The sequence below is a fragment of the Herpailurus yagouaroundi genome, unplaced genomic scaffold, assembly GCF_014898765.1.
Source record: "Herpailurus yagouaroundi ecotype Mexico unplaced genomic scaffold, PumYag 190, whole genome shotgun sequence".
Taxonomy (NCBI): Eukaryota; Metazoa; Chordata; class Mammalia; order Carnivora; family Felidae; genus Herpailurus; species Herpailurus yagouaroundi.
Window position 1 is genome coordinate 9,928,380 of NW_024412421.1, and position 22,121 is coordinate 9,950,500.

Sequence of the window (22,121 nt, forward strand, 5' to 3'; positions counted from 1 at the left end):
TTTTTTTTTTTTTTTTTTTTTTTTTTGTCATAGCCCTCCTTACAAACTGGCAGGTATTTATTGTAATTTTGTTTCTCCCACCAACTCCATTAGAGCAACTCCATTAGAGCAAGGATCTTGTCTGTCGTGGTCACCACTGTGCTCCCAGCGCCACTGTGCCCCCAGTACCTGGCACTAGGATGGTGCTCAATAAATGGTTAGAAACCCGCGCTAGAGATTGTGCATTCGCTCTCAGCCAACTCTAACCAGGAGGCAAGGCTGAGGGCCAAGGCTACGGGCTAGGGGGGCGTGGCAGCTCAGCCGGAGGCCCCGGCCACAGCCCCGCCCGTGTCCTTGTTCTCCTCCGCGGGTCTCCATAAAGTTTATTTGGCTGCGCGCCGCGCGAGGGCTTCTGGGAGGGCCGACTTCGGCCAATCAGGTAGCGCGGGCGAGCGGCGCGAGAAGCGGCGGCCGCGTTCTCCCGCCGGGACCTGAGCTGCTGAGACTCCTGCAGTGTCAGGTAAGGTTGTCGGTGTCTATGTCCTTCCCACTCGGGGCTTGTCCTTGAACCAACCCGGGGCCCCGAGGCTGGGCGGAGTCCGGTCCGCACGCTCGGAGCCACGTTGCTCTCACTTCCCGTTCGCCGTCTGGCAGCCGAGCACGCTTGACGCCGGCGACTCATCTCCCTGTCGAACTGTCCCCATTATAGTGTCTGGCAGCGTCCTGGGAGTGCCTTCTATCCGCTCTCTTTTTGAACACGGAGCTTTGGCCTCCTGACTCCCCTCCTCCCTTACTGCGGCGCTCTGCCGCGGCGCGTCACGCCCACACCCGCACCCCCACCCCCACCCTGTGCACAGCGAACCCACTCTGGGTTGGGGCGGCGCCCCTCTCCGCCACAGCACTCCGCCTGCGTGCTCGCCCCTGGGGATGTACCCTGTCCTCCCTCCAAGGGCGGGGGTGTCGACCCTGTTAGCCTTTCCCCACCCTTGGCCTGTCTGCTGTACCCGCATCCAGGGGAATGCTGCTCCGCACGTAGGGACACGCAAGAGATTAGAACCTGGAGATGGCCTGCACTTTCTTGGCCCTCGCTGCAATGCCTGAGTTTACTGGGTTTCTTTAAAAAATTGCGGGACGGACCCCAGGGATCTTCGGTCAGAGTTTGGACCACCCTTTCACAGATCCGATGGTTTGCCCTTGTCAAGTGAGAAGGAGATTTGGGTTTTTTGTTGTTGTTTGTTTTGGCCGAATTGCTTTTCATCATGAGCAAGGATCACCTTTTGTATTCTGTCTGCGGAACCTCAGAGGGTGTCCTTGGGCATCATAGATTTTCTTTCTTTCAGCTGTTCTTTGTGCATTTGTATTTGGGACATTTGAGTTTCCATTCATGATGAATTTCTGTTCAAGGCTCATAGTTTTAAATACTTACGTATTAGGTTAACAGATCCTCTGTTTGTATCTCCAGTGGGGGCTTCTCCCTCGACATCCACCCAGCTACCTATTTTCTATCCCTACCGAGATGGATGTTAGTGAACTCAGACTGCACCTGTCAAGAGAGGCCTAGCAAGCTTCCCATCATCTCCCCTCCCAAACTGCTCTTCTTTTTGTTTCTGTTTTTGTTTTCTATCTCGGTAATATAAAAGATCTAGACCATAACCTTTGAGTCACCCTTGACTGGTCTTTTTCTTTCCCATTCCACATCCAGTGCTTACCACCCTGGGCCAAGTCACCACCACCTCTCACCTGGATTATTGAAATAGTCTCCCAGCTGGTCTCCCTGCTTCTGCCCTTGCATTCATGCCCCATTTTTCAGCACAGCAGCTAGAAGGATCCTTTTGAAACGCAGGTCAGATCATATCACTGCTTTGCACAAAAACCCTCCGGTGAGTTTCCGTCTTATTTAAAGACAGATGCCTCCTAGTGAGCCATAAGGCTTTACATAATCTGACCCACTGTTACTTTCCCACTCTCACTTTCTGCTGTTCTCCCTTTCCAGATGTCAGACATGCTTTGACCTCAGGGCCTTTCTGCTAGGGGTTCAATATCCATGTGGTTGGCTCCCTCACTTTTTTCAGGTTTTTACTCAGGGATCATGTAGTGAGGCTTTCCCCAGTTTCTGTCTTCATTTCTGCTTCACTTGTTCTTCTTAGCAATTATATTTTAGTTATTCACCTTGTGTATTGTCTTTCCCTTCCAGAATGTGAAGGGCAGAGTGTTTTTATCTGTTTTGTTCCCTGATAATCTTCAGCACCTAGATCTGGCACGCAGTAGGTGCTCAATAAATGCTAAATAAACGAATGTTCCTGGCACCTTTAGAGACTTGGAATACAGTGATGAATTAAACAGTCCTGCCCTTGTTGGACTGATGTTCCTATGGAGGACACCGCCAGCAATAAACAAACAAATATAGAGTGTAGTATCAGACTATTTTTAAAAGGAGGACAAGGATTTCTGAACAGATTGAAATGAGAGAGCAAGTGATGGGAATATCTGGGGCGAGAGCATTCCTGGAAGGGGAATACCAAGCGCCAAGACCCTGAGGTGGGAACAGTTGCAGAAGTGGTGAGCTTGAGTGTCTGAATCTGTTTCTTGATGGACTGAAGTAGAACATAAGGTAGAAATACAGATGTTCCAAAGAGGGGGAGAGGTCAGCAGAGACCCAGAGGTGAGGGTCCAAGGGGTATTCAGGGAACAAGCCACTTTAATTCATCAAACATGTATTTGGTACCTAGTTAATGCTAAACTTGGCTGCTGAGGGTTCAGAGTTGAGCAGTCTGCCTTACAGGAATTTGCCATGTAGAGGAGACAAACATGGGAAGAAATAATTACAACTATTTCACCAGAGAAGAACAGTAACAGAAGGTTCAGAATAGTGTGGGAGGGGTGTGGGATGGGGAGGACTGCCCTAGCTGACTTTGCAGGATACATAGGAGTTCCCCATGTGACAGTGTAGGCTTGGGATGTGTTATAGCAGAATATGCAGCTGCATATGCAGGAGTACGAAGGGAGGAAACAGCGAGAATCACCCCCAAGAGTAGAGACTTACTAGGGTATCTTTGGGGGAAGGGGAGTGAGAGATGTGGATGGTAAAAGTGACAGTGTCAGAATGCATGCATTTCCTCCTGGAGAGGATGGAAGGTGTCCCTGGTGAGATTAAGGCAGGGGAGCATTTCAGAAAGACTTCTTGCTAAGGGGAGGGTGACTTAGAGGAACAAGAGGTGGTCAGGAGAAAAGCTTGAGGGTCAGACGGGGGGCGAGAGAGATGAGGATTGCCTTTCGCAAAAGGTTTGAGAGGTAGACCTGGATATTGGCTGGATGTTCAGGAGCAGAGGAAGGCGACCCTCATGTGATTCCCTGGCTGACTTGCTGGATGCTAATAGTTTTACCGAGAGACTGGGAGCCCAGGAGGAGAAATTGGTGGTGTTGGTAGCTAAGAGGAGAGAGAAGTGATGAGTTTGGTTTGGGACATGTGTAGTTTGAGGCACCCATGGGTCATCCAGGTGCAGATGTCAGGTGGACAGTTGGAGGTACTAGTTCAGGGGAGAGAGCTGGCCTGGACATAGAATAATTTCTACCAAACCCTTGTTTTGATAAATTAGGTTTCTTATCTGGGCCCAGATAGTCCTCAGGGGTCTTTGGGTGGCCTTTTGGAGGAGGGGTCCTACGAGCCTCCTGCCATTGTATCTTCAAGAGTGTGTGTGTGGTTCTGTTATGTGCACATGTGTACACGAACATTAGACTCACAGATGTCTGTGGCCATTCGAAATATTAATAATCACTGGTAGGGGTTCTAGTTGAAGCCATGGCCAAAGGTGGATCTTATCCAGAGAAATACACAGTGTGGGAAGAGGAGGTCCAAGGATAGAAGCTTGGCATTTAAGGGATGGATAGATGTAGAAGCCACAGCAGAGGAGGCTGAGGGAGGGAAAAGCTGGGAGAGCAGGAGGCGAACCAGGGAAAGGTGGCGTCTTCAAGTCAAGGGAGGAGAGTGTTTCAGGAAGAAAGGAATGGTCAGGGTGTCAGAGGCTGAGACGAAGGGTTGAAAGTCCATTGGACTTAGCAGTTAGGTCAGTGGTGGCTGCAGAGAAATGGGGAAAACAGTGAGGCAAGCAGAAGTTAGGTTGCAGCGGGTGATGTGTGGATGAGGCATGACAAAGGATGGCCATCTTTTTTTGAAGAGAGAGTGAGAGCTGGAGGAACGTGTGGGATTGAGGATTTGTTTGTTTTTATGTTTGTTTATTTTTTGAGAGAGAGAGCAAGAGCGCATGTGCACACGCATGAGTAGGGGAGGGGCAGAGAGAGAGAGAGAGGGAGACACAGAGTCCGAAGCAGGCTCTAGGCCCTGAGCTGTCAGCACAGAGCCCAGTGCGGGGCTCAAACACATGGACCACCAGATCATGACCTGAGCTGAAGTCGGATGCTTAACTGACTGAGTCACGCAGGCACCCCAAGGAATTGTTTTTAATCTTTTATTTTTTTTTTTTTTAATTTTTTTTTTTCAACGTTTATTTATTTTTGGGACAGAGAGAGACAGAGCATGAACGGGGGAGGGGCAGAGAGAGAGGGAGACACAGAATCGGAAACAGGCTCCAGGCTCTGAGCCATCAGCCCAGAGCCTGACGCAGGGCTCGAACTCACGGACCGCGAGATCGTGACCTGGCTGAAGTCGGACGCTCAACCGACTGCGCCACCCAGGCGCCCTGTTTTTAATCTTTTAATTTTAGAATAATTTTAGATTTACAGAAAATATGTAAGATTAGTACAGAGTTCTCTGTACCCCTCACCCAGTTTCCCCTACTGATGAGGAATTATCTTAGGAGAGGAGACACCTGAACTCTAGGAGAAGCCGCCAAAGACAACCATCATTTCCTGAGCTCTGGCTGTGTGCAAGTCCCCGCCACGGGCTTTGCCTGCATAATCTAACGTCATCCTCACAACGGCTCTCTGATGTCTAAATCTGTTCCCTTCCTGGTCTTTCTCATTTCAGTAAGTGGCACATTCATGCTCCTGAGTTACTTACTTAGGCCTAAAACCTCGGCATCGTGTTCGACTTCTTTTCTCTCACGCTCTACATAAGTGATTCATATTTACGCGAAATCTATTCTTAAAATGTATACGTGAGTCAGTCTCTTCCGCCACTACCATCCTGGTCCATACCACTCTCCTGTATCACATCTGGGTAGTAAGAGCAGCCTCCTGACTGGTCTCCCTGTTTTTACTTTGTGCCCTTCCTCCCTGCAGTCTGTTCTCCGTGCAGGAGTGGGAATGAGCCTTTGAAAAGGCTTAACCCTTTGGTAGTTCCCATCACACACAGACGAAAATCAGACGCTCTTATTACCATGTGCTGTGAAACCTACACCACGGAGCCCCTGCCGTAACTCCTCTCCCACCACTTTTCCCTGTCATGTTGCGCTTCAGTCATGTGGCCTCCTGTTCTTCTTCACATAGGCTAAATTTGCTTTTGCCTTGAAGCTTTTGCAGTCGCCGTTTCCTTTGCAAGAAGATTCTTCCAGATATCAGTATAGCTCACTCCTTTATTTCATTTAGGTCTTTGTTCAAGTTTCCTTTTTTTAAAAGTGTTTATTTATTTACTCTGAGAGAGAGAGGAGAGTGCAGGTGAGGGAGGGAGGGGCAGAGAGGATGAGAGAGATTCCCAAGCAGGCTCAGCAGCTGTCTGCGCAGAGCCCAACACGAGGCTTGAACTCACGAACCATGAGATCATGACCTGAGCCAAAACCAAGAGTCGGACGCTTAACCGACTGATTGACCTAGGCCCCCCCCGGAGGTTTCCTTTTTAAAGAAGCTTTGCAGAACACGCCAGCTAAAGCAGTCCCACTGTTCATTCTGCCACATTTCCCTGTTTTATCTCCTTGTGAGCACTTACCAATACCTGGCATCATTTGTCTATTTGTTTATTTTAACTGTCTGTCTCCTAACAGACACAAGTGTTTTGAGTCCCAGAACCTTGTCTGGTTTTTCCACAGCTCCATCCCCAGTGCCTTGAACAGATAGTACCTAGTGCATGGGAGATGCTTAATAAATATTTGTTACATGAAGGAAGATGGGGCTGTGACTTTGGTGGACCCAACAAGGTCAGCATAGGAATTTAAACAATAGGAGTCAGGCTGGCTGGGTCCAGGGACCCAGAGGAGGTCCCACAGGACCAGCCAAGAGGATTCTTGTCTTTCCATCAGATAGAAATCAAACATGAGCCGAGAGGACGTGAGAGCAGAGTTTCCTGAAGACTCAGAGTGCAGATACAAACGGAGCATCTGGGAGACTCAGAAAGGAAAGACGAGGGAGTGTCATCTATGCTGGGGGGCTGGGGTTCTTACTGAGGATTGTGATCCGTTCGTTGTAAGTGCTTCTTTAGGCATCTGGGAACTGGTTAAAATGGACAAGTATTTAGGTGTCCTCTATCAGCCGCTTATGCCCTGGGGCCAAGGGTCTTGGTAAGTCAGTGGTCTGGAAAACATACATAACAGCCTCGCTGGTCACTCCTTAGATGTTGTCTCTTGTGCTGGAAGACTCCAAAGAAATCATTAACTCAAGAATCATTAAATCAAGAAATCATTCACAAGGAGGACATGCACTGTCTGTACTATAAGACGTGTGTAAGGCGGGGGCTCAGGTCTTAGCAAGAATGAAGGCAGCAAAAACGCAGTCTTTCATGGGGTCCCTTCTGTTTCCCTAATCTCAGTTAGATATTCTTGGCAAAGTTTGTGGAAGTTTATTCTGTCAGTCAGTGACTGTGTTGGGGAATCTAGCTGCTGTTCAAGGACATTGTCGGAGTTAAGAAAAGTAAAGCTACAGAATGCTTTAAACTTTAGGCTTTTTGGAAGAGATGGAGAGTCTTGATATAAATAGACAATAACATAAAACAAATGAAGGAGAGTGATATCAGCACAATGGCAAGCTAAGAGGTCCTGATGCCTGTCTCTGCATAAAAACAACAGAACAACTAACAAAAACCACATATTGACAAAAATAGGTCTGTGAGAGCTCCACAGTGACACAAGGCAGCTGCAGACACCCTGTGGAGCACCAAAACTGAGGACTGGCTACATGGAAATCTGTAAGGCAGATAAATGAACAGAATTTAGGTGAGAGGAGATTTTTGTGGGATGGATATTTAGGAAAACCATTTGGTAGGTAGGACTTGAATTGGTGGTAAAAATAATAGCTGAGGATTATTGCGTGGTTATTATGTGGCCTGTGAAGAAGATATAGCTCTTTTTCCATTTCACAGATGGGGCCTAGCAAGAGTAATTAACTTGCCCAAAGGCGCCTCACCGGAGAGTGGAGGGGCTGGCTGGAGCTCAGGGGTACAGTGGAAGGTGGGGAAAATGGCATGAGCAGGGCGTACGTAAGGATGGTTAGGAGCAGAGTAAATCGGGTAACTGGTACATAGGGTTTAATCAAAAGCAGTGCCTCGTCTGCATCCCTGTGAGTGGAAGGCATTGAGGCTTTTGAGCAGGAGCAACATAGGGAAAGTGATGGTGGAAAGATTGAGGCAGCCACAGCAAGCAGAGTGACGTGGGAGTGGAGTGGGAGGGGCTCGAAGACATCCTAGTGTCTCTCCAGAACTTGGATTTAAAAGGGTGGAAGTCTGGCCTCCTGTAATGGTGAATAAGATAGAAGCAGCAGTTAGACTAACTTCATTGTGGTCGTCATCTCCCAATATGGGCAGAGATACGCATGTTACATTGTAGATCTTCAACTTACCCGTTGTTCTGTATCAGTTATATCTGAATAAAGCTGGGGGAGGAAGGCAAGTACCTTTTGCTATCTAAATCTGTTAAGTAATGAGAGTTGGGATAGCAGATTTGGAGAGTGAAGGCTATCTTGTCATCTGAATCTAAAGTATTCGGTTTCCTGAGTTCTTGTTAGGGAGGAACAGTGGTTTGGATAGTGAGAAATACCTGTCTGCTTTCTCTCAAAAAATATATCTGCATCTCTTTGGTTTCTGAGTCTGGAAGTCAGAGAGTACCTGTATATAAACCATCTGAAGTCATGCGCAGATGTAAAGGAGAAGGGCGAGTTAAAACCAGAGAGAGAGGGAGTGAGAGCGAGAGAGAAGCCAGGGGACAGAGTGAAGGAGATGAGGAGGGCATGTCTTGGGCGGGGGGAGCTGGGGGGGGGGGCCGGTTACTGCATTTTGAGATGTGCCAGATGTGACAGTTACGTGCTCGAGTGGAAATGCGTAGGCAGTGCCTGGAAACTCTGGGTTGCAGTGTGAGTGCAGGGCACAGAGTGGGAGTGTGGATTTGATAGTCATTGCCATCGAGGACTCAGGGCCACTGGTGAGACAGACGCTCCGAAGTAGGGGATGTACAGCAATTTAGAAATGAACGAGTTGTTGGGGCACCTGGGTGGCTCAGTGAGTTAAGCAGTTAAGTGTCTTACTTGATCTCAAGGCTCGTGGGTTTGAGCCCTGTGTCGGGCGGGCTCTGAGCCTGGAGCCAGCTTTGGATTCTTGTCTCCCTCTCTCTCTGCCCCTGCCCCACTTTCTCTCTCTCTCTCTCTCTCTCTCTCTCTCTCTCTCTCAAAAAGAAATAAACATTAAAAATTAAAAAAAAATTAACAAGTTGTTTGAAGTTAGACAAGGTCACATATAGCCATGGAAAAGAATTCAGACTGACAGAGGTATAAGATGGAAAATCCCAACTCTTCCCTTTGCTTTCTGGAGGTAATGCTAAGGTACATTTCTTGCTATGTAATGTTTCTTTTCTGTGAATTTTCTGTGAATTATCTTAAGTGTATAGCTCAGTGAATTTTTACGTATTTATCCAATCATGTGACCACTAACCATATTGAGATATGGAACATTTACAACGTGAGCTGCCATAATAAAATACCATAAACTGGGTGGCTTAAATAGCAGAAGTTTATTTTGTCACAGTTCTGGAGGCTGGGAGTCTGAGATCAGAGTGCCAGCGTGGTCGGGTCCTGGCGAAGACCTGCTTCCTGGTTGTTAGATGGCTGCTATCTCACTGTGTGCTCACATGTTCTTTCCTGGTTGAATTTGGTGGTGGGGTGGGTAGGAAGCAAGCTCCCTGGTGTCCTTTAGTAAGACACTAATCCCTTCATAAGGGCCCCATCTTCATGACCTCATCTGAACCTAATTCCCTTCCAAAGGTCCCTTCTCCAAATACCATCACATTGGGTCTTAAGGCTTCAACATAGGAATTTTGGAGGGGCACTTTATAGTCGATAGCACCCGGAAAGTTTTGTTCTCCTTTCCAATCGGTTACTCCCGTGCCCCCACCCTAGAAGAGCCAGTGTTCCGATTTCTACCACCATAGATTTAGTTTTTTCTGTTCTTAAAATCCATTTAAATGCAATCGTGCAGTATGTGTTTTTTCTTTAAAATAAATCTGGCTGCTTTAGTTAACCACCGTGTCGGCAAAATGTATCCACATTCCACATAGCTGTAGTTCAGTCTTTCCTGTTGCTGTGTGGTATACCAGGGTATGAATATGCTGCCATAAAAATCTCAAATGCGATAATTCTTTTTTTTTTTAATTTTTTTTTTCAACGTTTATTTATTTTTGGGACAGAGAGAGACAGAGCATGAACGGGCGAGGGGCAGAGAGAGAGGGAGACACAGAATCGGAAACAGGCTCCAGGCTCTGAGCCATCAGCCCAGAGCCCGACATGGGGCTCGAACTCACGGACCGTGAGATCGTGACCTGGTTGAAATCGGACGCTTAACCGACTGCGCCACCCAGGCGCCCCTCAAATGTGATAATTCTGTCAACACAATGGTGTTTTTCGTTGTTCATTTGTTTTGTGTGCGTTTTGTTTTTTTAAAGTGACATAGCATTTATTCAACTTTATTTTATTTATTTATTTTTTTATGTATAATTTATTGTCAAATTGGTTTCCATACAACACCCAGGGCTCATCCCAACAGGTGCCCTCCTCTGTGTTTTAAGATTATTTGGTGGTGGTGGAGGGCTCAGACTTTTATTAGAATCTGGTAAAAGCTGTAGTGCTTTTCTTATATTAAGAAAAACAGAATACATGTATTTCCTGGGTTTCCTAGTGACTTTGATGTCGGTGTCATGGCCTTCAGGACAATAAGCTTTCCTTGGTTTACAGCAGGGTTTCTCAGCCTCGGCATTATGTTTGAGCCATATAATTCTTTGTTGTGGAGGCTGTGCTAGGCATTGTGGTATGTTTAGCTCCACCCTCGACCTGTACCCTCTAGATGTCAGTGGTATGTGGTCTGTCTCCCTGAATTGTGACAACCAGAAATGTCTCTAGATATTGCCAGTGACCTCTGGGGAGGCAAAATTGCCCTCAGTTGGGAAACATTGGTTTAGAGAAAAAAGCCAGAGCCAAAGACCTTTTAGAGGCTGATTTGGTAATCTTCCCTGCTTATGCCAGTTGTGAGATGTGGCCGGTGTCATTAATTTCCATCACCACTCAAATGAGGCTGCTCCTTCTAAGGACACATTAAGTGAGTTTAGAGACTGACTAAAGGGGCGCCTGGGTGGCTCAGTCAGTTAAGCATCTGACTTCGACTAAGGTCATGATCTCACGGTTCCTGAGTTTGAGCCCTGCATCAGGCTCTGTGGTGACAGAGTGGAGCCTGCTTGGGATCTTTTATCTCCCTCTCTCTCACTGCCTCTCCCCTGCTTGTGTGCTTTCTCTCTCTCTCTCTTAAAAATAAACATTAAAAAAAAAAAAAGACTGACTTAAAATCTCTACATTTGTAGGAGCAGTCTCTTAGGAATTACCTGAGCCAACCCCATCACCTCAGTGGTGATGAGACTGCAATCCAGAGAGGGGGAAGGGCCAGCCCCAGGGCCAGAGACTGATGTGGGGCAGAGCCAGTGCACAGTTCTTCCATTCCAGGCCCAGCTTCTACTCTGCTATTGCACTGGACAGCCCACTGGACTGCTGAGAGTTTATCAGAAACTTCCCTGGGAGATACTTGATGTTTTTATATGATGCCAGGTTGCTCCTCTTTGCTCACTGGATATGAAACAATACAAGGGGCATTTTATGTATCAGGAAAGCTGATACTGTGCCTTCTTTACTGCAAACACCGAGTCACCCAGGCCAGTGCTAGTCCCGAATCACCCAGCTCTTTCATTTCACTCTGTCTAGGGTGATTTGTTTTAGCTCTTTGTTTTCTCCAGAAGTCTACCTTCTGAGTAATGATCAGATCCAAGTCTCTTTTACTTAGTCTCATGGGACTAGAAAGAATTATCTAACAACAGATTTTTTTCATCCTTTTCCTAAAGGCATCTGAAACAATAGTATCTGTTAAGATGCAGTTTTTCTCTTTGGTGGTTGTTGTAATTGACAGCTGACAGATACTGCAAAAAGTGGAATGATAACCAAGGTTTACATTTTCAAAAGAAGGGAGGAAAGCAGCACCAGTCTTAAACTTTTGATACCTCGGGTGAGGCTTTACTCATTAATCTTTGGTGCTGAATATGGAACACACTTCTCTTTCGTTTTAATCCTATTAAGCCCAATTAATAAGAAGGTTTGAGGGCAAGATTTCTTCTTGAAATTAAATGCTAGATTTCTTTTGAATCACACCTTCATTGTGGAAACTTGAAGTTCTAATAAAAACCACATTTGATAGCAGGTAATATACATTTAAAAATTGTAACTGTCTATCAGAAGGTCTTACTGAATGATAATGAAGTTGTGCTTAAGTAAGTTATAATTTAGTATCAAATATTTACTAGAAGATTTTTTTGAAGCAGAGATGTTTATAATTAAATGACAAAATGTTGCCAAATTGGCAACTTTGGAATAAAAGCTAAAATAACATTTTACAATGATGTAAATCAGTAGAGTTTATAAAATCCTTTCTGTGTATCATCAACCCCTTGAAGTAGTTAGGGATTATCATCCTCTTTTTATAGATGAGGAAATTGAGAGGAAAGATTTGGATTTTATCCCAGGGGTAAATCGACCTACTTTAAGCCAGTAAGTGAACATTGTAGATTCAAACGAGGTGCTTCAGAGTCCACTCTTCTCCTGTCTACCCATTCTGTTTTAAATATGTATATGTATGTTTTTACTTATTTTACTGTCACATTAAAACTTTTAAAAATAATTTTCAAAAAGGAGTAACATTGTTAATTGTATATTTTGAAGAGAAGAAAAGAGGTGTAAGTAGCACCAGTTATTTCCTCTGAAGTATACAAAAAACCCTCCCCCCCCCAAAGCATCTGCAAAATAGAGCAGGCTAAAAGTGCATTTTTTAGATTCCAAGATCTTTGTAGTTGAAAGAGATAATATTTGGGTGTGTGGTAAGATTAGAATTTCACAGTGAGTACTTAGAAGTACTGCTTGAGTGTATTGACCTTCTGCAGGGAAAAGAGTTGGGGTCATTTCCCTGTGCAGTCACCGAACTGAGAGAGATTCCTTTAAGACTGAAGGAAAGACAGAGGCCCTTGCTTTGTCTTTTCATCTCTTTGTTACCCCTTCATATTCCTTGGATAACTGTTCTGTTTGGATTGTGGGTGATAAGGAAAAGGGAAAATGCACATGGGTTTGATATGTTGCCCTGTCCTTGAAAAGGGCAGGGAGTTCCCTCTAGTTCCCTCTAGCATTCTGTGCGTTAGGTCAGAAGAACACTTTCTGGATAGATTTCATCATTTACAAAACGGATTTACAAAGCAGATTTCCCCCAAATCTGCTGTCTAAATAAACACCTTATTTAGGGAAGGAGGATGACAACAGGCCTGTTGTGTTAATCTTTACACGGTCGTGTTTTCACTGCTAGTGAGGGAGCTGTGCCAGAGGCATATAGCCAGTAAGCGTTGAACCTGGATTTACTTACCAAGTCTCGCTCAGATTTACCTAGGCAAAATAGGGGTTGGCAAACTATAACGTGTAGGCCTGAGAAGCTAAAAAGGGTTTTTACATCTTTAAATTGTTGGGAAAAAAATCCAAAGAAGAATATTTTATGACAAGTGAAAATTATATGAAATTCATATTTGAGTGGTCATGATTAAAATTTTATCGGAGCACAGCCATGCTCATTTGTTTACCTATCATTCAGTTTCAAGCCCAGCTGTGCAGGTGCAACAGAGAATGGCCCACAAAGCCTAAAATGATTTGCTGTCTGGCCCGTTACAGAAGAAGCTTGCTGACCCTTGCCCTAGCATACCAGTCTCAAAGACTAGAAACTGGAAAAGAGTTTGGTAGACAGGATGGATGGCTATGAGGCTCTTTCACTCTTTCCTTTGTTTTCGGTCAGCTTTGAGGTACTAGAGGTGCTCATTTATGGAAATATATCCTATAAGTATAATGGGTTCACAGCCACCTCTGAGATGACCCAGTGGTTTTTAAACCGTGGTTCCCCAGCTTGGGGGTCCACAAAGCCCTGGGAAAGTGGGAAGGCACATTCTACTTGTGGCTGATGCTTTAGAAGAAAAGACACTAATGAACTAATAATTAATACCAGAAAACAGATGTGTAGACATTTCAATACAATAAGCATGAATACTGTAAGAAACTGAGAATCAGACCATCTGCAGAATCCTGAAGGGGCCACTCTGAGAATACTGATTTAAAATGGTCTAGAAGTGTTGAGCAGTTTGAATATTTAATATCCATTTGGAAGGGAAAAATACCCTTCGTGTGTTTCCTTCACTGTCACACTACTCTACTTCACCACCACAGCGCTTCACTTTTGACACCCAGTGTGTGGGTTTTCCACACATCAGGCAATTTTCAGATTGCCTGCGCACCAGCTGGCTGTTACAGTTTAACTCACTTCTGGCACCGTGTACCTGGAGATAGCGGCAGATCCCACCAGTTAAGGGTCCAGTCCCACAGAACCGTGCCCACCCCCCACCCCCTCTTTCGGAAGCCAGTTGCAAAGCCAGGTTGCTACATGTGCTTCTGACCTACCGGCTCTAGAGCTGGGGTTCCCGCAACCCTCTCCTCAGGTTCGACTAATTTGCCAGAGGGGCTCACAGAGCTCAGAGAAACATTTACTTACGTGTTTACGAGTTTATTATAAAGGATACGGATGGACACCCTGATAGATACTTAGGGTGGGGTCTGGAAAGGGCCCCTGAGCACAGGAGCTTCTGTCCCTATGGAACTGGCAGGCACCACCCTCCAAGCATGTGGTCACCAACCCAGAAGCTCAGCAGATCTCATCATTCAAGAGTTTTTGTAGAGTGGCCGGGGCTGAGAGTTCCAGCCCTCTCTAATCGTTTGGTCTTTCTGGTGACTGGCCCCATCCCAAGACTGTCCAGGATGCCCCATCCCCAAGTCACCTCATTAACATAAGCTCAAGTGTGTTCAGGTGGAGCTCCTTGTGAGTTGCAAAAGACTCCCAATCTCAGGATATTCCAAGGGTTTTAGGAGCTTTGTGCCAGGAACTGAGACAAAGACCAAATAAATTAAAAAAAAAATTTTTTTTTTCAACGTTTATTTATTTTTGGGACAGAGAGAGACAGAGCATGAATGGGGGAGGGGCAGAGAGAGGGAGACACAGAATCGGAAACAGGCTCCAGGCTCTGAGCCATCAGCCCAGAGCCCGACGCGGGGCTCGAACTCACAGACCGCGAGATCGTGACCTGGCTGAAGTCGGACGCTTAACCGACTGCGCCACCCAGGCGCCCCTCAAATAAATTTTTTATTATACTACACTACTCTTTTCTGGCTTGATTAAATATTTAACATGGCTATATTGCGATTGTAAAAATCACCATATTTTTCATAATTAAGACACATCTTAGTAGCAAATAAACTGAAATTATTTGATGCATTTTTGCTCTGCCTTTTTATTTAGTTCATCTCATCCTGTAAGCAATTTGGGGATTTTTTTTTTTCCCTCTCGCTAAAGGATGTGTATGTGTCCAGAACGGGACAGTTTTTGGGCAGCGAGTGACAGGTGAGTGCTGACTAATTTGAGGAGATGGAAGTCCGCTCAGCCCTTGATTTCACCTGTAGGGAAGAGCTGTCTATAAAGCTGTGGGCTCTAATTTTTCCTCTGCTTAATTTTCTCAGCATCCTCTAGGTGTGGTGAAGAGATCTGGATTACAGGGACTTTGCACTAAGAGCATTCTTCTAATATAGTGGGGTGCCCTACTGTGGCCTCTGAAAAACCTTGGGTTATTGTCTTTCCTTTTGGGAGTAACTTTTTTATTGAAATATGATACACAGTCTGAAAAGTACACGAATCATGAGTCCAGCTCAGTGAATTTTCTCAAAGTGAATACACTGTTAAGCAGCACTCAGCTTAAAAAAACCAGAAAATTAGTCCCTCAGAAGCCTCCCTTCTGTCTCCCCCCCCCCCCCCCAAGAGTAACCAGTCTTGCTTTCTAATAGCAGTGATAAGGTAGCCTTTCATTTTAAAACTTTTGGTTGCCGGTGTCTGAGGAGGTCTGTGGAGACTCAGGAAGACTTCTGCTACGAAGCATGGGAGAGGTTTGATGCTCAGGGCCCTGGTATCCTGCGATGCTTTCTGAAGCACCTGTCAGTGCTTCCAAATTCCTCTCCTGATCAGGCTCAGTCATTGCTGACAGAGGAGCCCTGGTGTTGCGGCTTTGTCCTTGCTGGCCGTTTCCCATCCAGCCCCAATTTTGCTGCCTTGACTGTTCGACGTTCCACTTCCATGGGTCCTCTGTGTGGCATTTTCCTGTCTCCCTCTTCCATACCTCACCAAGGATACAGCTGGCATCCAGTCTCTGCATGTGTCTTGGCCAGATTTTCCAACATAAAGCTTGGACTTTGTCCCTTCCTACCGCCAGTTCTCTCTTGGACAAGGTTAGTAAGGTTATTTGCTTGATCATCGTTCAGTATCTTGAGTCAAAATGGATATTTGGTTGGTTTAACCCACTTATTTTATGGCTAACTTGATATTTATTTTGTGGAAGAGATAAAGTTTTTCTTATATTTATGATATTAATTGTGAATTAAAAATTTTTAATGAAATGGGATGGGATGATGACTACATCGCAGTATAGATTTGGAAGCCCTCATAACGTTTTTATAAATTAATGTCCACTGGTTGAGTTATAATGCAGGATAGATCCAGTTTTTCCCAAATATGGCATTAAATATATAGGTCTTTTCTCTCAGACAGACGTGGAACAAGCTTATTTTCAACTCTGAAGTTGAATAATGATATTTTTTCTATATATTTATTCTTCTGGTTTGGAATTCTGTTCACCTGAAAACTGAGCTGTTTCTTCTAAAATTCCACTGGTTTTTGTCTGGGTATTTAGAGGGAAAGTACCAGTCTGGACCAAGTGTGATCTGAATTCCTGGCATTTGTACTGTCACTGCCTTATGCTGTGCAGCCTCAGAAATGTTAAGTATCAGTTGGTAGTCGGAAGGGAATGTTTTTGCTCTGGTCTTTGCTTGCCAGTGGGTGCTGATTTGGCAGGAGAGTGCAGGAAGCCTTCAAGAAGAACAGACTCTCCACAAATGGAAGAATAAAACTATTCATTCCACAAATGAGCACCTACTATGTGCCAGGTGCTGTTCTAGAAGCTTGGGATCCATTAGAGAACAAAACACACAGAATCCCTGTCCTTGTGCAGCTTACGTTCTAGCAGGGGTGACAGTCAGATGGGGGAGTGCTAGGGACAGTTGCAGCTTGCGCTCCTAAATATTTTGTTCCAGGTTGGCATCAAAGGCCAGGTGACAATTGAGCTGAAACAGAGAGACAGGGAGTCAGTCAGGAGTGAATCTGGGAGAGGAGCATTCTAGATAGAGGAAACAAGGGGTAGAAAGGCTCTAGGGCAGGAATGTGCTTGACCCGTTGGGGGAGTAGCACAGGGGCCCCAGGGGGACTGGAGCCCAGGAAAGGAAAGGGGGACAGGGCTGGAGATAAGTCTGGAAGGTAAGAGGAAGGGAGGCTGCTTCTGTAGGGCTTCATTTTGTACAAAAGGTTTAAGCAAAGGAAGGATGTGGCCTGACTTTGAAAGGATCAACTAGACTGTAGGAGGCAAGGGCTGAAGCAGGGAGGCCAGGGAAGAGGTGATAGTGACTTGAATGGGTGCGGGTGGTGGGATGAGGTAGATTCTGGGTGCATTTTGTGGGTAGACTTGCAAGGCTTTGTTGGCCTGGATGAGTCATGGAGGCCTTCAAAGATTTTGGCCCAAGCAGCTGAGTAGTGGTGGCTCCACACAGAGAAGGCCAAGGAGCGCGTTTTGTTGACAAGAGATTAGAGCTCAGCTTTAGACATATTAAGTTTAAGATGGTGTTTTTAGAGATTCAGCTTTTAGTTTATCATGGTCAAATAATTCTGTTAACTTTTAAAAGTCTTATTTTTGGGGCCATATTAAAGTAAAATGTGACTTTTATTTTGCATTTATTATTTACACTCATATCCATCATTCTACGTCTTTGTAGGGGCACGTCATTTGAGAAGTTGAGCGTTTCCTTTGTCTGAATTTGTCTGACGTGGATGCAAAATGTTAGATGTATTTTTCCTGTTTTTTTTTTCCTTTTTTATTCGTTTCTTTTAAAATATTTATTCATTTTCTGAGAGAGAGAGAGAGCGAACACAAGCAGAGGAGGGAGAGAGAGAAAGAGAGGCAGACACAGAATCTGAAGGAGGCTCCAGGCTCTGGGCTGTCAGTATAGAGCCTGACTGCAAGATCATGACCTGAGCTGAAATAGGACACTTAACCAGCTGAGCCACCCAGGTACCCCTTTTCCTTCTGTTTTAAACTTAGAAAAGTTTGTTTCATTCAGTTCTTTATTAAAGGAGCTACAAGATTTTCCTTATGAAAGAAAAAAAGTATTTCCTACTCCTTGGCTCTGTTAGACGAATTATTTTTATCTTAGAGTAAAAAGGGGTGGGGGGAATTGGCGGCATATTACTTCTCTTTTCCCTTTCTGGTGAGCGACCATGTTTCTGCTAGTTAGTAGAATGTCATTGGCCCTGTTGGTTTCTGAGGGAAAACATTTCTCTATCAGACAGGAGCCGTTGTTTAAAAATACTCGTTTCAGGGGCACCTGGGTGGCTCAGTCGATTAAGTGTCTGACTCTTGATTTCAGCTCAGGTCATGATCTCAACGATTCGTGAAATTGAGCCCCAGCATAGGCTCTGTGCTGACAGTGCGGAGCCTGCTTGGGATTCTCTCTCCCTCTGTCTGCCCCCCCCCCCCAAATAAATAAATATATATTAAAAAAAAAATACTCTTGTTTCTTTCTTCTGTCCCCGAGAACAGAAGAAAGTTCTGCCATCCCCATTTTCCCACAGGTAGAGATGGCCAATTACAGCCTCACTTCATTGGTTCAAAACAAAACAATGGTTATCTAGAAACTTTAGGAAAAAGAATTAGCATGTATATGACTTTTTGCCTAAAGATTAAAAAATACCGAAGTGTTTTTATGTTTACCCCAACTGAGCCATATTTGTTTTAACCTTGTGCCTTTGCCTATAAATTTAATATCCTTTAATGTCCATTTAAGAAAGAAATGCTCATTTTCCTCCTGTGGATTTATGGTGATAACCATGCCTTTTTAACATTCACCTGTGCTTCATAGCTTAGATATAATTACATATTACGTTACTGTTGTAACTACCATTCTAGACTAGTGGCATTTCAAAGGTGCAGTGAAAGCCACGGGTTTAAAACAAAGAAGAAAAGTATGATCAACAAGGGCTACTGTTTAAAGATTGAAAAAAAATTTTTTTAACGTTTATTCATTTTTGAGAGACAGAGAGAGACAGAGCATGAGTGGGGGAGGAGCAGAGAGAGAGGGAGACACAGAATCCGAAGCAGGCTGTAGGCTCCGAGCTGTCAGTGCAGAGCCCATGTGGGGCTCAAACTCACGGACTGCGAGACCATGACCTGAGCTGAAGTTGGATGCCCAACCGACCGAGCCCCCCAGGCGCCCCTAAAGATATTTTCTAATAAATAATTTTGTCAGTCTTTTAGCAGTGTAAGTTTTTTTTTAATGATAGTGATACTGTTTACGTTCTGTTGATACAAATAGCGGTAGGAGTTAAAAACATGCTCTTGTTCAAGAATCTTACGCAAGGGGTGTACAGTATGTATAAGATTCATAAAGGTGTAACATCCATTAAATAGTAACACTGTTCATAGGACTTTTTCTCTGTCAACTGCTGGACAAACAGGTGGTCTTGTTAATAATATTTGTGATCTAGAAGCCAGCTGCTATTTATATTAACACAATTATTAGTAACAGTGGCATTTCTAAAAGTAGTAGGTACTGTAACAATGGAGTCTAATATCCTGAATATCATCTATCACCAGCAGACATGGATCTCTGCTCTCAGTAACCTCGTAAGTGAAAGAATGTGTGAATGGACTCTTGAACATGAATTTTAAGACTGTCTTTTAGGTTAGTGGAGGAACAGATGTGTGAGAATGACACGGGATTAGTCAGGAGACCTGTGTTGCTGTGTTCGTCCAGCCACACTGCAGCTGAGAGTGCTCATGAGCTCTGTGTGGACTGGCCTTGCTTCTCCTGTCTACTCAGGAGCCTCGTAGAGTTGTTGAGAGTCATATGACATAAGGGCCTCATTATTTGCCCTGCCGTCTGTGGGTGGTGGGGTTTTTCTGAGACAGGTGGAGGAATAGGAGGTGCCAGGGTGATTGTTCTTTAGCCTTCCCAGCGGGGGCCACCGTGGTTCCATTTCCTTGTTGGCTTTGAGTCTGTGGAAGGAGGCAGGAATTCTGTTCTGTAGCTCGGTATCTTTGCATTTGTTCTCGTGTTAGAAATCAATCTTGGGGCTGTCAATATGCACAGAAATGATCTATTTCTTCACAGTCTGACTCATTTTCTCTGTCAGGCCTGTTCTTGGGCTCTGTTCAGGAACAAATCCTGCTTGTTGATGAGCTGTCTCCTTGTCTGTTTACAAAAAGTCCTCGTGTTCCCTTTAGCTTGTAACAGACTCAGGCAGCATTCGAAGCCTGTCTTTCCCTTGATTTAGGTCTCTTTCCTCCCCCATCTAGGATCTGCATCTCCAATGGATACTGAGGGGTTTGGTGAGCTCCTTCAGCAAGCTGAACAGCTTGCCGCGGAGACTGAGGGCATCTCAGAGCTTCCCCATGTGGAACGGAACCTCCAGGAGATCCAGCAGGCGGGCGAGCGCCTGCGTTCCCGCACCCTCACACGCACGTCCCAGGAGACAGCAGATGTCAAGGCGTGAGTACTGGTGGGGAGGCAGCACAGCTACTGGGTGGCTCAGGGGCAGGATCCGATTCTTTCCTTCCTTGAATTAGGATGCAGTCTGTAAACGACAGACACAAGCCAGATTCTTGGGAATTCAAGAGGTTTTGTAAACAAGTCAGCAGCCTTGCTCTGTCTCCCTGCCCCAGGTTTTCCAGCCTGTCTGCCTGACCAAGCCATGGTCCTGTATCACAGGCAGAGATGATTAGGATGGGAAAAGGTGAAGAGTTTTATCACACAGAAGCCCGTTACAGTAGTTCCTGATTGGGTTTGCTGACCACAGGGTCGTATTTATGACCGGCTCCCGTAGCTGTATTAGTAAATGCCGTTACACAGATAAGTGTTCCCTTCAAAGCCAGGGAGCACTCCGAGATGAGCAGACTTTTTGAGAGCACTCAGAAGAAATTGATGGGCTGTCAGTGACAAAAAGCCATTCAAGTGAGGGGTGATTCTTTCTGGTCATTGTTGGCACCCCCAACAGCTGCTTCTGCAAGGCCTTGCACGTGCAGTGCCTGCCAGTTGCCCATAGAACAGGAAAGTAGGTGGGCCCAAGAGAGTGCAGCTGAAGAAAAGTGCTGACTGGCTGTCCAGCCAGTGGCTCCTGCTGCCACACGGCATCCGCCAGGCTGTTGATTGCACAGTCGGGGGTTGGGGCACCACCAGCCAGTCCCGGGCCACTTCTGGCGCTACAGCCATGAATTAGATGTGGTTCTTGCCCTCAAGGAGCTTGTAATTTGGGGAGACAGGAAAAACAAAACAAAACAAAACTTTGCTGCTTTCCATAAGTACTGTGATTTCCTGATTACTTGTGTCAGAAATTTTACTTAATCCTCTCAACGAATATTAGGGCTCTTGTCCCCTCATTACAGTTGAGCAGCTAGGGCTCAGAGAGGGCAGGTAACTGTCAGTTCACAGACCTGGTGAGTGTTGAGCCAGGATTCAAATCCAGTAAGGCTGACTCCAGAGCCTTGATGGAAGGGCCGTGGGGGGATGGAGGGGTGCTATTACTTGTGACCTTGGTGGGTCTGGAAAATCACTGAGATTCTGTGTGGGCGATGTGGGAAATCGTTAATCGTCTGTTCAGTCTTCATTGTTTGAACTTGAGAAAGACCCAAGTACTGATGTTTCCATGAGGATGTTATTTTGGGTTTGTAACAAATGTCACAGGAGTGAGTATAAGTGCTACATTCTTCTCCCAACTAATCTTGAAAGCTGAGTGCTTTGGCTGCTCCGCTGAGTTAGTAAGGACTTTGTGGAGATTCTGTAGGTCTCCCCAGAATTTTTATTTAAAATGCTGGTTAGTTTTGATTCCATTGGTTTTGGTAAAGGCAAGTCAGAAGGACGGTGGCAGGAATATCTTACCATCCAGCCAGGTGCTCTTCTGCACTGTTTGCCAACACCCCCGCCAGCCTTTCGACAGATCTGCTTACTTGCCCTCCTCACAGGCTCCTTACTGTTGCTGCCGATCGCCTGCCGTTACCCTCAGTCTTGAGCACGCAGGCTCTGTGCTTGTGTGCAGGGATGCTGCGGGAGCGAAAAGACCGTGATGCCAGCTGAGTTGCTATAGTTATAATTTAATTGCATCAGCTTTACAGCCTATTAAGAGCAAAAAGGGAAAATGTTTTCTTGGTAACAATTATCAGTCATGCTCTCTTTCTTGTAAATTTCCATTCTTCCTCATCTCTTTCTACCTTAAATTCATTATTTTAGGGAGGAGGAAGTTGGAACATTGAAAGAATGGGTATAGGGTGGGGCAGGTGCTTAAAAAGAAACCAAAGGGCTGATGACTGTATTTTTCCACCTTGATAGGCAGACATAAAGTGTGATGTGAATATTTTAGTACAGGGTGAAGGCAGAGAAGAGAACTGAGTAGGAAACATTTTCTTACATGAAATAAATTTTGAAAGAAAATGTGTCTTTAAGATTTTAGTTCAGATTAAATTGTAGATTTAAGATTGAATTGTTCTGTGCTGAATTCATTTGTTTAAATATACTTT

The 22,121-nt window shown here is 45.2% G+C and overlaps 1 protein-coding gene across 1 annotated transcript in view; it reads left to right on the forward strand.

Annotated features, from left to right (window-relative positions):
- The first annotated feature begins 406 nt into the window (after positions 1-406).
- The window catches only part of NUP93 (nucleoporin 93), a 104,831-nt gene continuing 83,116 nt past the window's right edge, over positions 407-22,121 (forward strand). Inside the window, exons 1-2 of the mRNA XM_040498062.1 lie at positions 407-499; positions 19,908-20,100. Coding sequence (XP_040353996.1) covers positions 19,922-20,100 — 179 coding nt within the window. The 5' untranslated portion in view covers positions 407-499; positions 19,908-19,921. The remainder of the gene's footprint in view (positions 500-19,907; positions 20,101-22,121) is intronic.